Source organism: Periplaneta americana, chromosome 8, assembly GCF_040183065.1.
Source record: "Periplaneta americana isolate PAMFEO1 chromosome 8, P.americana_PAMFEO1_priV1, whole genome shotgun sequence".
Taxonomy (NCBI): Eukaryota; Metazoa; Arthropoda; class Insecta; order Blattodea; family Blattidae; genus Periplaneta; species Periplaneta americana.
The window spans coordinates 176,079,096-176,103,533 of record NC_091124.1 but is presented as its reverse complement, the minus strand read 5'-3'; the positions used below and the strand labels follow the sequence as shown (position 1 = coordinate 176,103,533).

The 24,438-nt window shown below is 36.4% G+C and overlaps 1 protein-coding gene across 1 annotated transcript in view; it reads right to left on the bottom strand.

Moving 5' to 3' along the window:
• Positions 1-3,402: 3,402 nt before the first annotated feature.
• The window catches only part of Pgd (phosphogluconate dehydrogenase), a 34,334-nt gene continuing 13,298 nt past the window's right edge, over positions 3,403-24,438 (bottom strand). The window contains exons 6-9 of the mRNA XM_069834096.1: positions 22,843-23,078; positions 15,457-15,590; positions 9,838-10,060; positions 3,403-3,665 (exon numbers count right to left, since the gene is read on the bottom strand). Of these exons, the coding sequence (XP_069690197.1) occupies positions 3,546-3,665; positions 9,838-10,060; positions 15,457-15,590; positions 22,843-23,078 (713 nt within the window). The 3' untranslated portion in view covers positions 3,403-3,545. The remainder of the gene's footprint in view (positions 3,666-9,837; positions 10,061-15,456; positions 15,591-22,842; positions 23,079-24,438) is intronic.

The window sequence follows — 24,438 nt, the reverse complement described above, 5'->3', positions numbered from 1 at the left end:
GGTTAAACGTACCAATGCTCTACCTACTGAGCTACCCAGGAACTCTATCAGACACCGATCCAATTTTTCCCTCTATATCCACAGACCTCAAAGTGGGCTGACAAACCGTCAAGCAACCACCATTGAGTGCACACTAACTCTGTGTGACAACTAACTCTGTGTGACATATATTGTGGTTTTCTGTTAACGAACAGTGATGTATATTATGCAAATCAAGCTTTCAGGTATAACTCCCTGTAAAGTTGATTTGAATAATTTTGAGGGAAAAAATGTTCTGGGGCTGGGTATAGAACCCGGGACCTTTCGTTAAATGTACCAATGCTCTACCAACTGAGCTACCCGGGAACTCGAACCTGGTTCGATACCCAGCCCTGGAACAATTTTTCCCTCAAAATTATTCAAATCAACTTTACAGGGAGTTATACCTGAAAGCTTGATTTGCAAACTAACTTTTGTCTGAAGAATTTTCTTCTATCACTAAAAGTGGCTGGGTTATTCAAGTGGGCTGTTTTAAGTGCTTCACCTGTTATAATCTTGTAACAGCTACAGACAAATACAGAATTTCATTGAAAATAAAATGAAAAGTGTGTCTGTGTGTATATCCAATGCCTACCTGCTTCACTTACGTGATTTGGGTTATAAAATGAAAAGTAACGTCATACAAAAATATTTATATGCTGAACGATTCTGAAACACAAATTGGTCGAAACTGGAGCCAAAATGTTTATCCCATTCAAGACTATGTATATACTACACAAAAAATGTTATATTTAAAATAAAAAAAAAAAAAAAAATCCTGCATTAATAAATCGTTGTTTCTTTTCCATCTTCCTCCTCTCCCATTTCTTCTTCATACTTTTCTTTTTTTTTTTTTTATCTTTAATTTCGAACACCAGTAACGCACTTGATTTATACTTGTAAAAAACATGTTGAAAGTGAATGTCAATTTTTTCCAAATTCCTTAATATAGTATCGCAGTTAGATCTCTCCCCGGTAAAAGCCTTAGCAATAACAATTGCAGAAGATGCAATGAGTATGAAACTTTACCCCACGTGCTAGGTTTCTGCCCTCAGGGCGAATTACTGCGAATTGACAGACATAACACAGTCCGCTCAATAATTGCTAACAGGTTAAGGGAACATGGTGACTACAAAGTACATGAGGAAGTTCAATGTCTTTCTACTGAAGGATCTACACGGCGTGCTGACATCATAATAATTGACTGAGATAAAAAAAACTGGTCTCATTCTTGACCCCACTGTAAGGTTCGAAATTAATGAAGATCAACCAAAGCAGGTACATGAAGAGAAACGCGCTATTTACCTTCCATGCTGTGATGATCTCAGTCATAAATATAATATTCAAGATTGGAATGTCATTGGACTTATGTTTGGCGCGTGAGGAACAATTACCAAATTTACATTGGAGATCCTCAGAAAATTAAAGGTTCCTGATAAGACTCTTCAGACAATTGCATCAGCCATTTTAAAATCTTCATTGAACATCATCAATCACCATCTCTATTCATCTTTATAATATTCAATGTAGTATATTATTTATTTTCAATAAATTTTTATCATTTTGATAGCTACCAAATCTTGTCGCAGAATATTCTTTTTTAAAATTTCATTATGTATTTTTTTTAACATTAATTTACATTTTCTTTTTTGTTCATTTGAATTGATTAGGATGCCGATATTTTAAATCCAAGATCTGGACGGCTATCATTTCTATGATATTGTTGTTGTGAAACAGATTAGGTCTATTCTTGAGATTCATCAAATACAAAACTTTAGTGAAAAGACACAATTATTAAAGACAAGTAGCAATGATATTATAATGGTGGAGACATCTGTAAGCAGAACCCAGCAAGTAATGCTCAATAACAATGGACACACATAAGCATTGCTGTGAACGTCATGGTAAGGATATCAAAGCAGTAAAAATGTGAAGGATGCATGGTTAGGAAGTTAGACAGATATTAGAAAAAAATGGGAGTATAAGGGCACAGTAAATCAGTTATTCATAGATTTCAAAATGGCACGATTCAGTTATGAGAGAAGTTTTATATAATATTCTTATTGAATTTGGCATTCCCAAGAAGCTAGTTCGATTAATTAAAATGTGTCTGAGTGAATCATAAAACAGAGTCTGTATAGGCCAATTTCTGTCCAACGCTTTTTCAATTCATTGCGGGCTAAAGCAAGGAGATGCACCATCACCTTTACTTTTTAACTTTACTCTAGAATTTGCCATTAAGAAAGTCCAGGAAAACAAAGAGGGTTTGGAATTGAATGGGTTACATCAGCTGCTTGTTTATGCAGATGACATGAATATGTTAGGAGAAAATCCACAAACTCTTAGGGAAAACGCGGGAATTTTACTTCAAGCAATTAAGATAGATTTGAAGTAAATCCTGTAAAGACAAAGTATATGATTATGTCTCGTGACAGAACATAGTACGAAATGGAAATATAAAAATTGAAAATTTATCCTTTGAAGAGGTGGAAAAATTCAAATACCTTGGAGCAACAATAACAAATATAAATGACACTCGAGAGAAAATTAAATGCAGAATAAATATGGGAAATGCCTATTATTATTTGGTTGAGAAGCTTTAGTCATCCAACCTGTTAAAAAAAAAAAATGAAAGTTAGAATTGAAGAGTCCACTGCAAGAATGATGGATGTCATTTGGAATACATTTTTCAGGAGAAGCAATTGAAAGTTTGAAATGCTTAGTGCTCAAAGCTTAACTGTGATTTTCCGATCATTACTGGACAATGACTATCAGTGTTAATGCCATATAACTCTGTATGTACATTCTGTCTTAAGCTATGCATTGACAGTCTTGGTTCATTTTCGAGAAGAAAGTGACATCCATCATTCTTGCAGTGGACTCTTCAATTTATAGAACAGTTATATTACTGGTTGTTCTATATGGTTGTGAAACTTCGACTCTCACTTTGAGAGGAACAGAAGTTAAGGGTGTTCGAGAATAAGATGCTTAGGAAAATATTTGGGGTTAAGAGGGATGAAGTTACAAGAGAATGAAGAAAGTTAAACACAGAACTGCACGCATTGTATTCGTTACCTAACATAATTAGGGATATTAAATCCAGACATTTGAGTTGGGCAGGGCATGTAGCACATACAGGTGAATCCAGAAATGCATATAGATCGTTAGTTGAGAGACCTCGTAGATGGGACGATAATATTAAAATGGATTCGAGGAAAGTGGGATATGATGGTAAAGACTGGATTAATTTGCTCAGGATAGGAATTGATGGCGGGCTTATGCAAGAGCAGCAATGAACCTCCAGGTTCTCTAAATGCCATTTTTAAGTAAGCAAGTAAGTATGGTTAGGAAGTCTGAAGTGAATGGTAAGAAAAAAGGCGTGCGTGAACAAAGCAAAGTCATATATTTATGTACAAATATAAATTTAATATAAATAATAATTATATATATAATTTTTTCAATATTACAGCTCTTTATAAAATGCAAGGCCAATCACAGAATATGCAATCCCAGTCACCGTCATGTTCTTAAGCTTGGTATGTGCTGGCAGACACGTTGCCACCATGTCCTGTCCAGTTGGTGTGCATAAACTTGCCAGGTGCATTCACCAACTCGTATGTATGTGCACCGAAGTAATCTCTCTGAGCCTGTAAGCAAAATACATCTTCAATACATTCTGTGTGATGCTAAAAATAAGACATTACTATTACCACAATCTACTGGGTGTTCAGTTCAAAATGTGTCATGGCTCGCTGTATGTCGTCATGTGGCTATCCGATGAGCCTAGAGAATTCAATCTTCCTACACTTCCGCAGAGGCGTATTACCTAAATGCGAGAGCAGTTGCCTAGCAAGTACGGCGTTCATTCTGAAGATTACTTACCGATACGTACGGTAATGCCAGTAGTGGCAAGAATGTGAACTGTTTGGAAACACGTACTGAAGTGAGTTTTTTTTTTCTTACTGTCGGGATATGGGGAGAGGGTTAAGACGATTACTTACGTACAGTATTTGTTGACATTAACTTCGACGGTCAACATGGCACGGAGCATTTCATTTGTGTTGTGGAATGTTGCCGTACGCAATCGATGATAACAAATACCCTGCGTACGACTTGCCCATGCAAAACACAGTTCGAAAGAGGTTATGATAGCACACAGACTTTACAGACCGCCATCTGTTGCCACGACATTCAAATTATACCGTACACGTTCTCAAGTTCAGATTGAACGCCTTGATTAATAGGCAACTTCTCTGACATAAAAGCTGAAATTCGCTTCAAATCGCTGACTCACAACAGTGACGCCATGACACTTTGAAATGAACACCCAGTAGTACAGCGTTTCTCAAACTTTTTAGAAGTGGGGACCACTTTTTTTAAGTCAGAACAGTTCCGCACACCGTTCCCTTCAAAAGAAAATTTATCATTTTTGTAGCATATTTTAATACCAGTATACTTGTATTTTGAGCTGTAATGCCAGAAGAAGAAGAAGAAGAAGAAGAAGAATACTTGTATTTTAAAACAGAATTAATTAATTAAAATTAATTTCATTCAATTAATTTTATATTATTAACTAATTAAGTTAATGTTATTAGAAGAAAATTCATTTTTGTTTTTCTAATAATTCAAGGCTATTAGAATTTGGATGATCTTTAATTTATTAACTAAACAAAATAAATAAATGTTGGTAGACTACTCACATTAATGACATGGATGAGCCTGCCGATTCTTGTACAATTTTACTGTTCTATATTTGGATGTATGCTGGTAAGCTTAAGTCGGAGATCGTCACATACATTGAGTCGATCTCGGTACTTTGTTTTTATTAGAGTTAGTGATGAAAACCCTTTCTCACACACTGAATTATAATCTCTAAAGCATCATTGTATAGTTCACTATATTCTCTTTTCACTTGTGATGAGGTCCAGAAATTAACCATACCTTCCGCTTGGCATTTCATTTTAAGTCCGGTGTCATTCGAGAGTTCAATTAACTGTTCTTTTTGACTCAATGAAAGTTTATTAGTTTCAATATCGCAATGAAAGGGATCACGAACCCATGAAAATTCATCATATTCACTTGGAAAATAAGTTTCAAATTGTGACCTCAGAGTTTCAAAATGCGAACATAGTATGTCACTGCATAATTCTTTTCCAATAACGAAATAATTTTCAACCAAAAAAGATTCTAGAGCTGGAAATGGTAGAAAAATCCTCCGCTTTACACAACTGACCCACAAACCAAGTTTTCTCTCGAACCCCTATATTTTCTCATGCACATTGAGAGCAGTCAAAGAATTACTTTGTAGACAGAGATTTAGTTCGATTAGTTTTCAGAATACATCTGAAAGATATGCCAATGTACTTCGCCACATGTCAACTGATATGCAGGGAAAATGATGTCAAGAAACACCACGTTCATAGTGCTTTAAATCCCTCTTTTGTTGCTGAGAGTAGAGTGGGAAGTCGGTAGACGAGTAGGGTAAGAAATTTAATAAAATGTCAACACTGGGAGAAAAAGTGAAAGGCAATTGACATGTGACATTTTCAAACTCAGAGATTTTCAACTATAGTGTGATAAGCAATTCATTTGAATTTTATTTTTTATTAATTGATTAACTAGCGGACTTACTCGTGTTAATTATGTAAGTTTGTGCAGCTTACAGCTGTTTCGGTTCTTCATCACACCATCCTCCGAGCCTACTAGATCTCTGTGTCATCTCGAACTTCTCTGCCTGTTATGTGGGTGCATTTGATTGTTGAAAGGTGTTGAAAAGTGGAGTCAAATAGTGTGTGTGTTCTGAAATTGTTCTGTGTGTTGAGAATTTGATCGGGGTGTGTTTTAGTGTGTCTGTATATTTCGTATTGTTCTAGTGTGTTGAGCTTTTGGTTTTTGGGTTGTATGTGTAGGATTTCCATGTCCGCATTTATGTTATTGTATGTGTGGTTAGCATTGGTTATGTGATTGGCGTATGTAGCTGTATTGTGTCCTCTGGTTATTGCTTTAATGTGTTCTTTGTAGCGTGTTTGGAATGATCTGCCAGTCTGTCCTATGTAGAATTTGTCGCAACTATTACATGTGAGTTTGTATACACCTGTGTGGTCGTATTTATTTGTTTGTGTTGTTTGTGTGTTGAGATGTCTTTGTAGAGTGTTTTCTGTTCTGTAAGCTATGTTGTATTTCTGCTTTCTGAATGAAGATGCGATCTTATGTGTGCTTTTGTTTTCATATGTTAGTGTGATGTATTTCTTGTGTTCTTGTGTTTGTGTTGTGTTTTGCGTGTTTTTGTGTTTGTTAAGTTTTTGTTTTGTCTTTCTTATGATGTTGTCTATTATGTTTAGATTGTAACCGTTTTCTTGTGCTATGTATTTGATTGTGTTTACTTCTTGTTTGTAGTGTTGTTGGCTCATGGGTATGTTGAGTAATCTGTGTACCATTGTCCTGGATGCAGCATGTTTGTGTTGTATGGGGTGGTTATTTTTTCTTCTGTCCTTTTTGAAGGACCACAAAGGCAGACCTCGAGGACCACAGGTGGTCCGCGGACCATGGTTTGAGAAACGCTGGTCTAGTATATACAGTCAAGAAGCTCAATATGTAGTAAATATGCATCCACAGATAGTTGCTAACCACTAGGATCGCTGCTATCGCCTCATTACAGACAATGCAAAATAGTACCTGCACAATCTATTGTTCTAGTACCCTCATAAACTCGAGCTTCGTGGCTGTGTATATTAGACTGTGCTATTACTTTCAAATGTTAACAGTAACATACAGAGAGGTCCCACTCCAATCTCTACCTAACAAAACGTGTCAGCATATCAGCCAGCCTAAAGACAAGTCTGTACATGCTTCCTAATGCAGACTGGTTCCAATGCACCCTCTACTGCTTAGCTTCCTCAGGACAGGTGCTCCACAATATCATCATTAAGGCAATGGAACATTACTATCTGGAACCGGTCTGCATAGGAGTTCTTTGTAGAAGGTATTACATCTAGAAATACGTGAATAATGTTTTTTTTTTTTAAAACGAATCCAGCCCAAAATAAAATTATGAAAATTCTCAGATATTATTATTGGGAAGGAGGGAAAGAGAAGGTTGGCAGCAAATTTTCTTGGGTACTGGGTACTCTCGTTTCCTGTCATCATTTCAGCATATCTACTACATTAATAATAATGAAGATGATACTGAGGAAAGCAGATAAAAGCAGAATAACGGCTTGCGAAATGTGATTCATGTGAAGAACAGTGGGCTATACTAAATGGGATCTGAAAAGAAGATGTGAAATTTTAAAGGAACTAAAAACTCAACCAGTTTTAGATTACATTGTTCAATATCAGTCTAATTGGAAACATCATTTGGAAAGAATGAGTAATACTGTTATTGCAAGTTATCTTGAACCTTACATCCCCTAAGTCTGTCTTTCGAACTGCTTGGTACGGCATGTACTCATCAACTAACGGCACGGCAAGGATGCCCCTCCCTCGGGTAACGTAACTTTTCAGAAAACGTTGGTTCTTTCACTTTACAGCTCTCTACTGTAAAAGAACTTGGATCAATACAGACATCATCATCTCACGACACTCTGGTTTTGAGAGGAGAACATGGTTTCGTAGCAGGTTTTAATTAACCTGTAATGATTAAGTATTTAAATATAATCGTGTGTACACTCCTCCTCTCTCATCCGGGCTGGGAATCAGCAATGGCAGAGTTACTACAGCTATTTGTATACATTATATAGGTCTACATGACTTATACCTACAGCTGATATGTACATATTCTTATAACAATATTTTTCAGGCTTATTATTTGAATTTACATTAATTTAGAATTATACACAATCCATATCCCTATCATAGTGTGAGGTTCATTTGGTTGTAATTCAATATTATTCTTAATTCTCTTCACGGAACTAATACTTTTGCCAGAGTATTTAACCGCTCTTTCATATGCCTTATCAAGAGGTTCCAGCAAACATTTGTTTAATTTTTCTTCCTCGCAATGCTTAATTATATTTGCGATAATTTCTCTTTCTCCGCTGTGGATAACAGTGTTACTTTTTCTCCGCCGTGGTGTGATTTCACCATAATTACTCCCCTGTGGTTGCTGCTCCATGTTAACACTACTGGTACGCAGTGAAGGAAATAGTTCTATGTTTCTTGACAAGAGATTATGATGCAGAGCATGCGCAAACAACTCAGTTGGCTCCACCCACGTTATGCGCTTCCTTCCCTCTGCCCCTCTGTCAGCGCTCAGGAAGTTCAAGATAACTTGCAATAACAGTAGTAGACTCCTACTTGTACCACATGGCCAAAGATCTGTGGGTCGTTGTGCTAAGAGATGGCGTGAAAATTTTATGTGAGACTGTAACAGGCCTTGTAGCCTAACACTTGTTAGGCAGAAGAAGAAGAATATAATAATAATAATAATAATAACAACAACAACAGTAACAATAGATTCACTATTGATCCACTACACGAGATGCAACATCAGTAATCAGTAAGATGGAAAAGTAATCTACAGCTTTGGCACATTTTGGCACATTATTTTTAGGGAGGAATGCTTTGAATATAAGGTGATCATAACAATGAATAATCCATTAGTGGACTTTATTAGATACCAAATAATTATCTTCCTAGTTTTACGCCATATATCAGATTTTCAAAATTCTTCTTTCCTTCAAGCATTAGGCCCTATGGCCTGCTACGATCTCACAGTTGAATTTTCGACCCAGCATTTCATTAGACAACCTAGAGTCTCTTCCTGTTTGGATGACAGTGAAACATGACTTTTGGGATTCTTTGTACGCATGCGATGCAGATGATTTTTCCATTTGTTGTGATATGTTGTATCTATATGATGTATTAAAGATTCTAAATTGTAATTCTTCCATTACATCCTCATTACGTTTATGATCCCATTTGGTATATCCCACTTTGTAGCTCATAATTTCATCTCATTAGTTGTTATTCTGCTTTCGTCTTTCTTCTTTAACACTTTGCATCTGGCAGTTGTACATATACAACCTTATTATTAGAGACAAAAATTATCTATCATGTATCAATTTTGTTATTTTAAAATTTTATGTAATGTTAAGCTTCATTTAAATAATTTAGAGTCCACACCTGTGGAGTAAAGGTTAGAGCATCTGGCCGCGAAACCAGGTGGCCCGGGTTCGATTCTTTACCACAGGCTCAATTGACTGCAGTGGCTGGAATGCGAACCTGCGATCTTAGGCATGATATGCTGGCCGGACATATCTTGTATGCCTTAAACCTCTTTGCTAACAAACTCAACACGACTTTACCTGGTTATCCAGGTATACGAACTCCTAGGTAAAACCCTAGATCATATATACCCAGATTGCTCAGCATTATAGGCTTTGACGGTAACAACTTTTGTCAGGTTTACTATGCTGCCATCTAGCTGATACATAAGGAGTCACGTCATAACTCCCATTTGAAGTGCATTAGCGGCTGTACTGCCATCTCATGTTCGTTTATGGCAGACGGGTGGCGATCCTGGCAGTTGTTCTCTTCAAAGTGCAACCAATTTTAACACAGGAATGAGCAATCTATATGTGATCTGGAGTAAAACTTAGAAATTTGCATGCAACAGTGATTTAAGTCTCCCGGACTCAAAGTGTCCATGCCACACTAACCATAACAAAAGTACTGTTCTCAACAAGGTAGTGTATAAGCGAATTCTAGCATGTCTTTGTGTATTTATGCTACCAACTAAAATTATATAGTGTTGTAGAAAAAAAAACACAACTGTCAAATGCTGGCTAGTATTATAATAAAAGTGACTGATTTACATACCTGTATCAAATTGGCCGGCAGTCGTTGAGAGCGATATCCATCATAGAAGGCCAATGCAGTGCTGAATGTTGGTAGAGGAATACCAAGAGTTGCTCCAGCAGCCACCACAACACGCCAAGAAGCTTGGCAACGTTGCACGGCTTCACTGAAGAAGGAATCAACAAGCAGATTCGACAGCTTGGGATTACGTTCAAATGCTGTCTTTATGTTGCCCAGGAAAACACTGTAAACACAATATACAACTATTAGGGATTTTCTACAGACAAGCCAAATTCCTTATTGAAGTGTAGCTTCAGTACATAATCAACCTTCTTAATGTATCCAGCTGTTTACTGACAACATAACGTCCACTACAGTCCACTGTAGTCTATTCAGTTTTTCACGAGAAATGAGGGGTATTTTGATCGGTGTTCATTATAGATGCCTGTTGCTAGTAGCCTAGATCATATATGTAACCAGATAGGTCAGCGTTATAGGCTTTGATGTTAACAACTTTTGTCAGGTTTACTACGCTGCCATCTAGTTGTTACATAAGGAGTCACGTCATAATTCCCATTTGAATTGCATTAGCGACTGTAATGCCAACTCGTGTTCGTTTACGGCGGACAGGTGGCGATCCTGGCGGTTGTTCTCTTCAAAGTGCTGCTGATTTTAACATAGCGATGAGTTATCTGTTAGTACATATATGATCTAGGCTAGTAGCCAGAGTTGGGGTGTAGTCAATATATACTGCAGGGCTGTGTCTTCTGCAACCGGTACTGATGATTTTAATTTACTTCTTTTGTGGTTTATGGATGGACAGTATAGAAGAATGTGTTCCAGATCTTCATCATGATTATTACACCACAGACAAGTAGGATTATCAGAAATGAAGGGTACACGGGAATAACGATCAAGGTCCATTTTAGAAAGTTTCGAGAAAAACGAATTTTAAAGTTAATACTTAATACTTTGTTATGTGTGTATTTAATAGAAATTGACGTAGTGGAATGTCCAGAACTATGATTTCTTATTACTAGCTAGACCACATGATAGTACTTCTTTCCCAATATAAGATAGCATTATTAACTCAATTTCGATTTTTGATGGACCTTGATCGTTTTTCCCGTATACCCTTCAAATGTGAAATCAGTGTAGGTACAATTGTGTGACAATGTGACCTGTTCTGACTCTTGTTAAAAATGTTTGAACATGTCTGGGCAAGTTTTTGTACATTTCCAGGTCATTTGGTTTCTTTTGTACAGACTGTAAAATTTTTCCTTTGTCAGAAGAGCCAATTGTTGATCCTTAGGTTTGTAAAATGAGACTTTACTGAAGCAAAAGCACTGGATAGAAGAGGTCTTGGTTGCAAATATGTTGCCTGTTTTGCAATATTATCGACTTTCTCGTTTCCAGGTATACCACAATGACTAGGTATCCATTGAAATGTTATTTCCTTTCAGTACATAAGAAATAAAAATATGATGAGTGTTACTAACAGATCACTGTCATCTTAAAAAACACAAGTCATGAGTACCATCAATGAACATATGGGTACAATAAAACTGAATCTATAATATAGCATAGCATTTGTTAATGATGGAGAAAAATTCATTCCAGCACCAGGGATCGAACCCAGAACTCCCAGTTCTATGCACTTAGTGCTCTACCACTGAGCTAAGCCGAGGCTCAATCCACAGCACCAGATCGAATGTTTCTCCTTTGGTTTTCCCCTTTGTGGCCATACACCATGTTCGACATAAAATTCTATCATCATACAAGGAGCGCACTCATATGAGTGACTTCTGCGGCCGGGACTCCACAGTTTGTTTGCACTGTTAAGCAAATATTCTACATACAGTAAGGCCACAAAGGGAAAAAAACCAAATGGAGAAAGATTCAATCTGGTGCTGTGGATTGAGCCTTGGCGTAGCTCAGTGGTAGAGCACCCAGTGCCTAGAACTGGAGGTTCTAGGTTCGATCTCCAGAGCCAGAGAGAATTTTTTTCCGTCATTAACAAATAATAACCATAACAGAGAATTCTGTAGGACCAAAAAATTAACAATCTCTATTTACTATAATAAAGTACTCAAATTTATAATACATTCTTGAACGTAAAATTATTTATGGAAAGTCTTAGCTGCTTACAGCCAAATGTTGTTTTCTAATGCCAGGCATTTGACAATAAAGTCATTTGACCTCTTGCACTCCAATATTTTTCAAAGATATTATCATGGTCAGCCACTGAAGCACAGATTTTGAGGTGTTCCGAATCCATTTCTTGGTTTGAGTTGCACAATGGGCAGTTAGGGGACTGATATATTCCAATTCTATGCAGCTCTTTGGCCAAACAATCATGGCCTGTTGCCAATCTAAATGCAGCTATAGACGATTTTCGTGTAAATCGGGAATTAACTGTGGATTATGATGTAGAGAGTTCCATTTTTTCCCTTGAAATTGAGCCAAATGTGGCTGATATATTTCAAACGCCAATCCAGAACATTTTACGTCACTGACTTTACCTTGTTCTTCCTGTGTGATCTTTGGAGCAAGCATGGACAGCTTCGAATTTCAAAGTGGGCTGCATCTTAACAGTGAACACGTGCTGTATTTTTGCGTTATGTTATTACATTTGCACAAACAAACTTAATTTTGAGCAAAATTGATTAGAATATATAAATGACGTTTTGTAGCTCCTGGGGTTTAAAATACGATCAATAAGTGTAAAAAAAACATATAGCCGAAATAAATTAACATGGTAAGTATAGGAATTTTGCTAGGATTTCAGAAAAAATAAACGAGTGAAACATATAAAATAAGTTTTATTGTATATGTAGACGATGTAAGAAGGAAGGAACTTCCTCGTAATACTGGTGACAGACTACAGTCACTAATCACAGTTATCGACCTAATCGTGATCAGGTTTGTAGTATGTCACCATCCCGATCGCGATCAGGAGCTAAATCCTGTTTCCAGAACAAGATAATCGCGCTGAGGCACGGCCCAGTGGACGAAAGTAACATTTTAGTAATCGTTAGTTTCGAATCACCTTGATTTATATTATTTAGGAAGTCGTGATAGCTTCTGCTGTGGAATTTTGTCACCCCTTCCATTGCATCATATGAAATAGAAACGAAAATGAATGGCTAGAAAATGAATTTGGCTACTATTAGACGTAGTGCAGAAATTTAATGCAGATGTGAGAAAAGTAAAAGGAAATATATTAACAAATGACAGACGAATTATTCATATTTCATATATAGAGAGAGCAATAGAAGGCTGCTGAAAGATTTTTCATTTCAATAAATAATGGATTACAAACTGGAACTGTTTTTTTTTTTTTTTTTTTCAGATTTTCAATTTCAGTCTCCATTACGATGCTATCATTGAGGTTAGGGTTGATTTTAAAAATATGCTTTATTACAAAAATAATATAAATTTTTGGCATTATATAAATGTTATAAGTTATAAAATCTCTTTTCAAAATAATATAAATAATAATGATATAAACTGAATCAGTTTACATTGTAAAGCATATAACAATTTTAACAAATAAATTCTCATATCAAGCTGCAAGAGAAAAAAGGGGGGGGGGGTAAAAAACAATGAACAAACATCAAAAGAAAGTATGAACTTTAGGTGTTATCCAGGAGAGAAACAAACATAATAACAATAATAATAATAATAATAATAATAATAATAATAATAATAATAATAATAATAATAATGTTTTATTTTCGCTGGCAGAGTTAAGGCCATAAGGCCTTCTCTTCCACTCAACCAGCCTTAATCAATACAATACATACATTTAAATTACAAATATTTACACTACACTTGAAAGGTTCTCCAGTAATATTCTTCACTACACATTTATTTAAATTTAGATAAATCTATAAGGTAAAGTAGTAACTTAATTTATGAGCTAATTTAATTCAATGAATTATAATTAATTTAATATTTGAGATAGCTAGTAAAATGATGAAAATTAATTTAATATAAGCTTACTAGGACTATGTTACAGGGAGAATATATATATTTCTATTTCTATAATGAGAATATTAATGTAATTGCCATTAGAGGTTTTGTAAATCTATTTAGAAAAATTAATGATAATAATAATAAGAATGGACAGATGTTAGTTTCATTATAAGTAACAAATATTAATCAGCATAGACGTATGTACATAGAGAAAATTGTTTCCTCTATGGTAATTCAGCTGTTGACCAGACGGGACCAAGAGTGACCTAGTGCGTCACCACATTTTCGGTAATCGCGATCAGGCCTGTCACCAGTATAACCTGTTTCAATGTGTGAAATTGGATGGAATCTGATATAAATACCTAAGGCGCTGCTCTACAACTCTTGAAAATTTGAAGGGGATTAAACCAGCAATAATCACTTCTGGTTGTCTACTCAGCTGGTGTAATGGGGAACGTAATGGGTCGAAATAATAAACCTGAGTGTTTCAGCAAATTTTGTTACCTTTCCATGGAACTCATCTACAATTGTACAACATTACCTGCCACTTTATAAAATTATTCCCCTTTAACAAACTTTTATATAAAAATGTCCAGTTTTAAACATGAAAATACTGGATAGAATCTGTGGATTTCACTTTAAGTGCCAAATCTGGTGCTTGTGATAAACAAGATCACCCATTCTAGATCAAAGAATTTCTCTGATAGGTTGGTAGAAATCATTAATAATTGTTCTTTGAGGTTATTTTAGCAGTAGTTATATTTTTAACAGAAGAAGGAGATTACACTAGTATTCTTTTCTTTATAAACCAACGAAATGTATATTTTGTGCACTTATACAGGGTGTTTCCGGATTAGTGTTACAAACTTTCACGGATGATGGGGAAGGGCACATGTATCAATTTGAGATAAGGAACCCTGGTCCAGAAATGACTGAGTCGAAAGTTACAAGCAAAAATATTTGTGTGAAAATTAAATAATTGTATTCCTCTCTACACCTTATTTATGTGTATTTATCTGTACATCTTACACATACTGTATTCATCTGACGTTGTTTACGTTGTCTACTTACAGTATTCCATTCAGTGCGCTGTCTGAGGGATGGGGACAGGAAACTACACTAAAGCAATGCAGATAGCGTAATGTGTAACGGACATGGTCGGCACGTCTGTAGACAGCAGTGTATGTGTACAAGTTGCAGTGTCCAGTCGATCAGTCCTAGTGAAATGGAGGAGTACACGAGAGCGGAATAAGCAGACCTGATTTTCGAATACGGATGAGCCAATGGGAACAATAGACAAGCTCACAGATTGTATCGGGACAAGTACCCACGTAAGAGACATCCGGCCCATACCATCTTTCCATGACTGTTCCATCCATTTCCACACAACTATTTTTGCTTATAACTTTCGACTCAGTCATTTCCGGACCAGGGTTCCTATCTCAAATTGATACATGTGCCCTTCCCCATCATCCCTGAAAGTTTGTAACACCAGCCCAGAAACACTCTGTATTTCTCGCCAATACAGGATAAGAATACATTTTACTTTCAGCAGAAAATAAATATATTCAAGATTTCGGTATATATGTATTTATGGATGTATGTGAAGACCCAACATTGTGTTATTAATAATAGCGAAAAATTGAAGTGTTTGATAGATACCTGCGAATGATGCAGCCTCCACGCCACATGAGAGCTATGCCACCATAGTTGAGGTTCCAGCCATGTATCTTTGCAGCCTCTCGGAGCAGCATAAACCCTTGTGCATAAGACACGATTTTGGAAGCATAAAGTGCCTGTCAACATCAAATGAATATTGTATGAATCATCAGAGGCAATAATAATTATCACTACTGAGTGATCGTTGTATATAAAAAAGGAGCATATCTGCTTTAAGATCTGACCACTTAACTATTATCTTATCTCGTACGTGTCTGTCTTATCAAGTTGTGGTCAGTCACACCACAGTACTGATTACCCAAGCAGGAAACACTGATATAAGAAATTCATTTGAAGAAAAGAGGCATGTGCAAATTAAACTTTCAGGTATAACTCCCTGTAAAGTTAATTTGAATAATCTTGAGGGAAAAATTGTTCCAGGGTCGGGCATCGAACCCGGGACCTTTGGTTAAATGTACCAACGCTCTACCAACTGAGCTACCCGGGAACTCTGCCAGACACCGAACCAATTTTTCCTCTATATCCACAGTCCTCAAAGTGGGCTGACAACCGTCAAGCAACCAACATTGAGTGCACACTAACTCTGTGTGACCTAAATTGTCAAAATTATTCAAATTAACTTTACAGGGAGTTATACCTGAAAGTTTAATTTGTATAATACACGTCACTGTTCGTTAACAGAAATCCACAATTTGAGGTCTGTGGATATAGAGGGAAAATTGGATCAGTGTCTGGCAGAGTTCCTGGGTAGCGATGGTACATTTAACCAAAAGGTCCTGCGTTCGAAGCCCGGCCCCGGAACAATTTTTCCCTCAAATTATTCAAAGAGGCATGTGTTTGTGTGCATATAAATTTAATGAAAGCACTTTTCCCATTTCATTGTAATTACTTCTCAATATTAAATTACTGTTTTAACATTACATTGAATGTAACTGAATATTTTTTTCCCCTCATCTTAATGGGTACAGTGAAACCTCTCATTTACAGACATCAAAGGGACGTCACAATCTGTCTGCATCTGGGAGGTGTCCTTTATTAGGAGGGAGGCTCCCCAATCTAACAGTAAATCTATAATATGCATCATGTATCCCTTCATGCTTTAAAAGAAATATATTATTGTAGTTTAATTATAAATGATACTTGGGAGGAAATTAAACACAGAATAAATATGGGAAATGCCTGTTATTATTCGGTTGAGAAGCTTTTATCATCCAGTCTGCTGTCAAAAAATCTGAAAGTTAGAATTTATAAAACAGTTATATTACCGGCTGTTCTTTATGGTTGTGAAACTTGGACTCTCACTTTGAGAGTGGAACATAGGTTAAGGGTGTTTGAGAATAAGGTGCTTAGGAAAATATTTGGGGCTAAGAGGGATGAAGTTACAGGAGAATGGAGAAAGTTACACAACACAGAACTGCACGCATTGTATTCTTCACCTGACATAATTAGGAACGTTAAATCCAGAAGTTTGAGATGGGCAGGGCATGTAGCACGTATGGGAAAATCCAGAAATGCATATAAAGTGTTAGTTGGGGGGCCGGAGGGAAAAAGACCTTTAGGGAGATCAAGACGTAAATGGGAGGATAATATTAAAATGGATTTGAGGGAGGTGGGATATGATGATAGAGACTGGATTAATCTTGCTCAGGATAGGGACCAATGGCGGGCTTATGTGAGGGCGGCAATGAACCTCCGGGTTCCTTAAAAGCCAGTAAGTAAGTAAGTTTAATTATAAATACAGTATACTGTACTACAGTAAATTCTTTGCAATTTTGAACTACAGTAGGTAAGACCGAAAAAGGAAAATACAGTACTGTGCCATGCAATTTTATTCTAGGTCTACAGTTATGCAGTACTGTAATTTACAGTTTTCAAATTAACCTTTATGTTCAGGTGCCATGTCTCTCGAAACAGAACACCTGATTGAAGTGAAGAGAATAATCCTACTAACCCTATTATGTGTCGAATACAGTTTCACGATCGCGGAAACGTTGGACCCATCAGACAGGTTGAATTTTATGACTTGTTTATCCACCCGCTTCCAGCTAACAAGGGGTAGCCGGCTGGACTAGTGGTAGCCTACGAGACCCTTATTGTCTTCTTTCATGTTAAGGAATTTCTGTACTAAATTTTCCATTTTTGTAACACATTACGTCTTGAAATCCAACTTTTGTCCGCAGTCAGAAGGTAAAGCAAGCTTTAGGACTGTGAAACAGCTGTCTGTGTCTGTGTCTGAGAGTTAAATTTATCATTATTTCTATATTATTTCAGTTGGGACATAAAAATCTGTCCATATATGAGGAGTGTCCGTAAGGAGAGGTTTCACTATATTTCGATATTCATCTACGACACAAGCATCTTCTAGGAGTAATGCATATGGTTAAAAGGGAAATAATGGAATGCTAGTAGGTATGTGAAGGAGAAGTTCCCGGAGAAAATTTGCTCCTAGCACCATTTTTATCCACCACAAATTCCAATTTGACGATTTTTCAGCGTAAAAAGCCGAAGTTCTAGCTATTAAGCTAATGGTGCACAATGTAACCGAATATCAATGCATTCAATTCTTCTGATTGCTCACCCAACCTATTTCTAATCACACTGTAATGTGATTTCTTTAAATTATGAAATATGGGAATATAATTTTTTGCTATTAATGAGTACGTGAGATTTTTTTATATAATATCATCTAGTATTATATATCTTGGTTTCAGTGCTCCAAGTATGCGATTTCTTAATATGTTGAAACAGAGAAAAATTGTACAATGAGTCAGCATGATACAGACACTTTTAAATGAATTAGCGAAATACACAATGAAATTGCACTTAAACAGCACAATCACTTTTTAATATATACAAGGTTCGTTCCAACAAGCGGTTCATGGATCAGTTCATGTACGGTTCCTATACCATCTTATGCACATGCGCTAGTTGAGCATCTGCTATGGGATTGAAACTGGACTGGACGCTGTTGGAACGCTTTCGCGGATCGTTATGTACTAAATCCAGAGATGCTATAACTGTGATCATCTTTGCTAAGAATGGGATGCTTAATTATTATCGTTTCGCAGCTAATTCTAATTGCAGAAAATAGAATTTCGATCATTTTCTATTAAAAGATGACAAAAAATATGGAAGGCAAGAATTCCGCTAATTCAATGTCGTGTACTGGGGGACTCTCATCTACAAATAGTTATTTTTTTTTTTAATTATTAATGTATGTACGTTATTTATTATATTTTTAATCAAAGCTGCATGTTGAAATTGTAATTAACTATTTCAATACCCAAATAATTTCCATTCCCTTTCTTTTTGGCGAAAATTTAAATTAAATCTCTAGTTTTATTATTCGTCTGTACTGTCACTTTTCACCTTTAACCTCACTGATATGAACAGTCGATCATGTCTTTCTTCAGTATCCAGGAGGTGTTGGTGAGCTTATGCGCATGCGCGTCTTGCGTACTCTTCCGTACATGCCTCAATCCGTGGACTATTTCTGACCGTTCCGAACCCGTGTCAAAAGCTTGTTGGAACGCCCGACTGCAGTACATGTTTCTGGTTCAGGACTGGTTCGGATTGTGTTGGAACGCTTTTTCTGTACTGCGCATGCTCACGATGGTTACGGACGGTTCCTGACTGTTGTTGGAACGAACCTATATTATTACATTCTTTCGCAATCTAGTCCACACCTGTGGAGTAAGTCAGCACATCTGGCCGTGAAACCAAGTGGCCCGGGTTCGAATCCCGGTCGGGGCAAGTTACCTGGTTGAGGTTTTTTCCGGGGTTTTCTCTCAAATGCTGGGTAACTTTCGGTGTTGGATCCCGGACTCATTTCACCGGCATTATCACCTTCATTTCATTCAGACGCTAAATAACCTAGATGTTGATACAGCATCGTAAAATAACCCAGTAAAATAAAATCTAGTAATCTAAACGTATTTGTCTATGATCAAAACTTTTGAAATATTCCAAGCACTGAGATGGTAACAGTGTACCCACAAATTCTTCTAAACTTACAAGCAATAAACAGGAAGCTGTTTTGTTCGAAATTTCTCTTATCAAAGAACAGTGCATGACAACCATCTCTACCAACGTGTTTCTTAAAGTACTGTATGTCAATATCCCAATGCGCACATTCTTATCCCAAAAGTGGATGTAACAGAATCAGAACTAGTAAAAAGTCTGATGACAGAGCATGAGACTTTCGCTGTGCTGAACAATGGCTATAGTACGAAATGACAGAAAAAATGAAATAAAGAACTTTCTGGGAAAGTGTTTCAAACAAAAAACCACTTAAACTATTTCAAAAATACTACAGATGTCATGAGAATGTAAAAAATACTAATCCTACAACCACTTTCAAAGAGAATTTTTTAGAGAAGGCAGTGAAAATTCAGTAAGAGCTCTTTCATTTAATGTAAGGAGTAACAATTGTGTTTTGGAAGTGCTGTTATATGTAACAGAAAAATTATAGAGACTTTGGTAGTTATGTGGCTTGAAGTATTGTGGTTCATAGGAACAAATAGGTCTATATACCAATGTAATCTTCATCTTTACAATGTTGGATGACGTATATATGTCTGTTGATGTGACATATTAATGAATTTAAATACTTATAGTCACAATCATGCCATGGTATGAAAGAAAAATTTCACAACCTCGAGAGGGATTCGAACCTGCGACTTCCTGTACTCCGGTCAGGCGCTCTACCAACTGAGCTATCGAGTTCGTCTCACGCTAAAGGCTCAAAATCATCCTTTCATATTGGCGACTCTGTTATAGAGTACTGTCCCTAGCGTCTGATCTAGTCAGCACTGCTTATGGGTGGGAAGAAACATTACAAATGTAATACGTCATCCAACATCGTAAAGATGAAGATTACATTTGTAATGTTTCTTCCCACCCATAAGCAGTGCTGACTAGATCAGATGCTAGGGACAGTACTCTATAACAGAGTCGCCAATTTGAGCCTTTAGCGTGAGACGAACTCGATAGCTCAGTTGGTAGAGCGCCTGATCGGAGTACAGGAAGTCGCAGGTTCGAATCCCGCTCGAGGTTGTGAAATTTTTCTTTCATACCATGGCATGATTGTGACTATAAGTATTTAAATTCATCTATATACCATTTATACGCGAATATTCCGCGCATATTTTTTCCGAAATTTAGCAAAGAAAAACTGGGGTGCATGCATTATTTGAAATAAGGTTGGTACCGCTTTGCCTCAAACATTTTTTTAATTTTCTCTCCTAAAATTAGGGTGCTCGGATTATTTGATGGCATGGAGTATTCGTGTATATACAGTATTTACTGACAATCTAACCAATCTATGCTTGGAAAATACTAAAACCTTGACATTTACGTATTGTGTAAGTCAGACTAATCACTGTACTTTCATTTCACAAATATTACCAATTTCATATATTTCACAGTTCGTGTTTAGAAAGTATATAACAGAAAATAACAAAAAAAGGTCACAAATATCACCCACTTGAGAGAGATAGAGATAGAGATAGAGATAGAGATAGAGACATAGAGATAGAGATAGAGATAGAGACAGAGAGATAGAGAGATAGAGATAGAGATAGAGATAGAGAGATAGAGATAGAGAGATAGATAGAGATAGAGATAGAGATAGAGACATAGAGATAGAGAGATAGAGATAGAGATAGAGATAGAGAGAGATAGAGATAGAGAGATAGAGATAGAGAGAGAGATAGAGATACAGATAGAGACATAGAGATAGAGATAGAGATAGAGAGAGATAGAGATAGAGAGATAGATAGAGATAGAGATAGAGATAGAGACATAGAGATAGAGATAGAGATAGAGAGATAGATAGAGATAGAGATAGAGATAGAGAGATAGAGATAGATAGAGATAGAGAGAGATAGAGAGAGATAGAGAGATAGAGATAGAGATAGAGATAGAGACATAGAGATAGAGATAGAGATAGAGATAGAGAGATAGATAGAGATAGAGACATAGAGATAGAGATAGAGACATAGAGATAGAGAGATAGATAGAGATAGAGATAGAGATAGAGATAGAGACATAGAGATAGAGATAGAGAGATAGAGATAGAGACATAGAGATAGAGATAGAGATAGAGAGAGAGATAGAGATAGAGATAGAGAGAGAGAGAGATAGAGATAGAGAGATAGAGATAGAGAGATAGATAGAGATAGAGATAGAGATAGAGAGATAGAGCTAGAGAGATAGATAGAGATAGAGATAGAGATAGAGAGATAGAGATAGAGATATATATATATATATATATATATATATATATATATATATATATTGTCGGAATATCGGATCTGTGAACTGAACCCTAATTCCTTCTCAGCTTCGATAATTCATTTCTCTCCCTGCATTCCTATCTCTCTCTCTCTTCTATTTCTTTCCCCTTCTCTCCCCCACTACTCACAATCTTGAGCCTTCTTGCAGGACAGTTTATTTGCACTTGCAGTCCAGTGTTGTCAACTCAACATGAATACTGTAGCACGGAGTGGTGAAACAAATATTATTAAGCAAGTACATGATAGCATTTTGCGATGAAGAGAAACAAACTGGTTAATATCTGTTTCCTATAAATCAGGCAACGAAAAGAGCAGCTGCGATCATAGGTGGGGCTAATTTTATTTCATTTGATAACGTATTAAAATTACTTACGTACTTTACAAATACTAATAATACAACATTTTTATGTAATTTATATAGACAGGTCAGAACTCCTAATAAAGAAAATCAGGAGAGAGGGAGTCTGTGCAGGAGATGAAAAGCTAGAATCACCAGGGAAGAACAGACCAAGGGAACTTTTAATTCTTGTAGATGATATGAACCGATGTATTTTAAGAAGAAAGGTACAAGAATTTTATACCGTTCAGAAAGAAGTTTCAACATTGAAGAAATTACTGAAGCTTGCGAGAGAAGCAATAATTTCCAAGGTTGGAGAGAAACGCTACAGAAAGTGATTCGAGACATGGGATTTAGGTTTAAAAAATGTAGAAATACAAGATGTATTTTGATTGAAAGAAATGATATTGTAGCATATAGGACTAGTTATTTATGACACCGTTTGATGGAAGTTTGGCAACATCCCTATTCGGCAAGGTTCGTGCCCTGCTGTTTAACGTGGTGGGAGGAAAGCGGGTGGAATGGAGTGAGTACAGGCGTTAACTTTTCCAAGAAGGACAACAGCGCTGAAGGGGCACAGATCCGATGGTCCGACAATACATGGATGATACAGATTGAAAACAAGTAACTGTAGTTACAATATCATGGTGAGGCTTTAAAATCAAAATAATACCAGTAGCGAAACAACAAATGTTAAAAATTTAAGATCACAGTCAAACCTGAAGTGAAATTCACCTGTCTTATGTGTTCAAGGAACTGTTTCTTGTCGCCTGTGTACTTGGACGAAGGAGGCCCTTTAAGAACAGAGCTTGCTTGCTTCCTCTCATCCAGCAAAGACGAGAGACATCGTGCAAACACAGCCTCCCCAATCAAGGTCACAGGCATTCCATAATCCAGAGCGGCTACTGCGGTCCACTTTCCGGTTCCCTTCTGCCCAGCCGAGTCCCGGATCTTTTCCAGCAAGTACGAGCCTAAGACACAGACGAAGTACTCACGTTACGTGAATTCACACGTTCTACTAATGTATTATTTATTACAATAATTTTGCATGGCACTGGATCTATTCCTAAAAATGCCATCACTTTTGTTTTTTCAGTTGATATTTCCATGTTAAATTTTGAAGCAGTTCTCTGTAAGTTGTGAACTGCTCTTTGTAAGTAATATTCTGATTTGGTAATAATAACTTGGTCGTCAGCAAAAAGTAAAGTATCAAGACAAGTGTCAGTTAAGTTGTATTCCAGCATCAGTTCAGACTGTGGTCATATACAGAATGTTAAAAAAGTATGGAATATTATTCATATGGTAATTTCACAAATTTTAATTTAAAAAAAAAAAAAAAAAAAAGTTTTATACGAAAGAGTTGCTGGAGATATACCACATAATATGATGTCAGCGTTCGAAAAAACTTAATCAGGCATACAGGGTGTGACAGTAAACTTTATTTTTTTAAATGACACCCTATATTAAAGTTTATATATTCTGAAGCTCCATTAATGTGTAGAAATTTTACCCATTCACCCGCTTCATGTCTTTTAACTATTTATTAAACAGAAATGTGAAGGGCCAGCAGGACCAGAGAGATGTGTGAGATCATATCATACATCATATGAGCTATTCCATCTCAAATCGACCGAAATATAGGGAAAATTGACCTTGCAATTCCTAAATACAATGAAACTTTTTTTGTACGTAGAGAACTGTGATACAATGCTTTGTGCAAAGATTGAGGCATCAGAACTGCATAGTGTTTAAATTAAAAATATTTAAATTTATCGTATTTTCATAAAATTAGCAACTTTAAACTGTTGTAGCTCCGAAACCCTTTCACCCAATGATCAAAATCACGGTTTATTTTGATGCTGAGAAATTAAAGTTTATATTGACATGTAAACAGTTTTTCTTACTTTTTATGGAAATGGAGAAATTTAGATTTTTCTTCATTAAGACGCCTTTGGCCAAGAAAAAATATTTTAAAAGTATATGGTTAGATTCCGCATTGAAAGAACAAATAAACACTTTTTTTTACTGATGGTATGTTGATAAGAAAGTATTGAAAATATCAAATAAAGCAAATAAATAGTACGCACGTGAACTAACCAACTCACTGTGAGACGGGAGCTAACCCAGATAAGCAAGGCCAGGAGACAAACACGTGATGTTGCGTCTAGTAGCGCATAGCTGGGCTAGCTTTATCACAGGTTTACATAAACACAGGAGTAAAATGACGCCCAATGCTCACTTATCTTCAGCTCTCGGCCAGTGCGTGCAGTATTGCGCCGTTCAAGTCCAGGCGTGTGAAACTAATTTATTTAATACCCTCGAAACCACTAA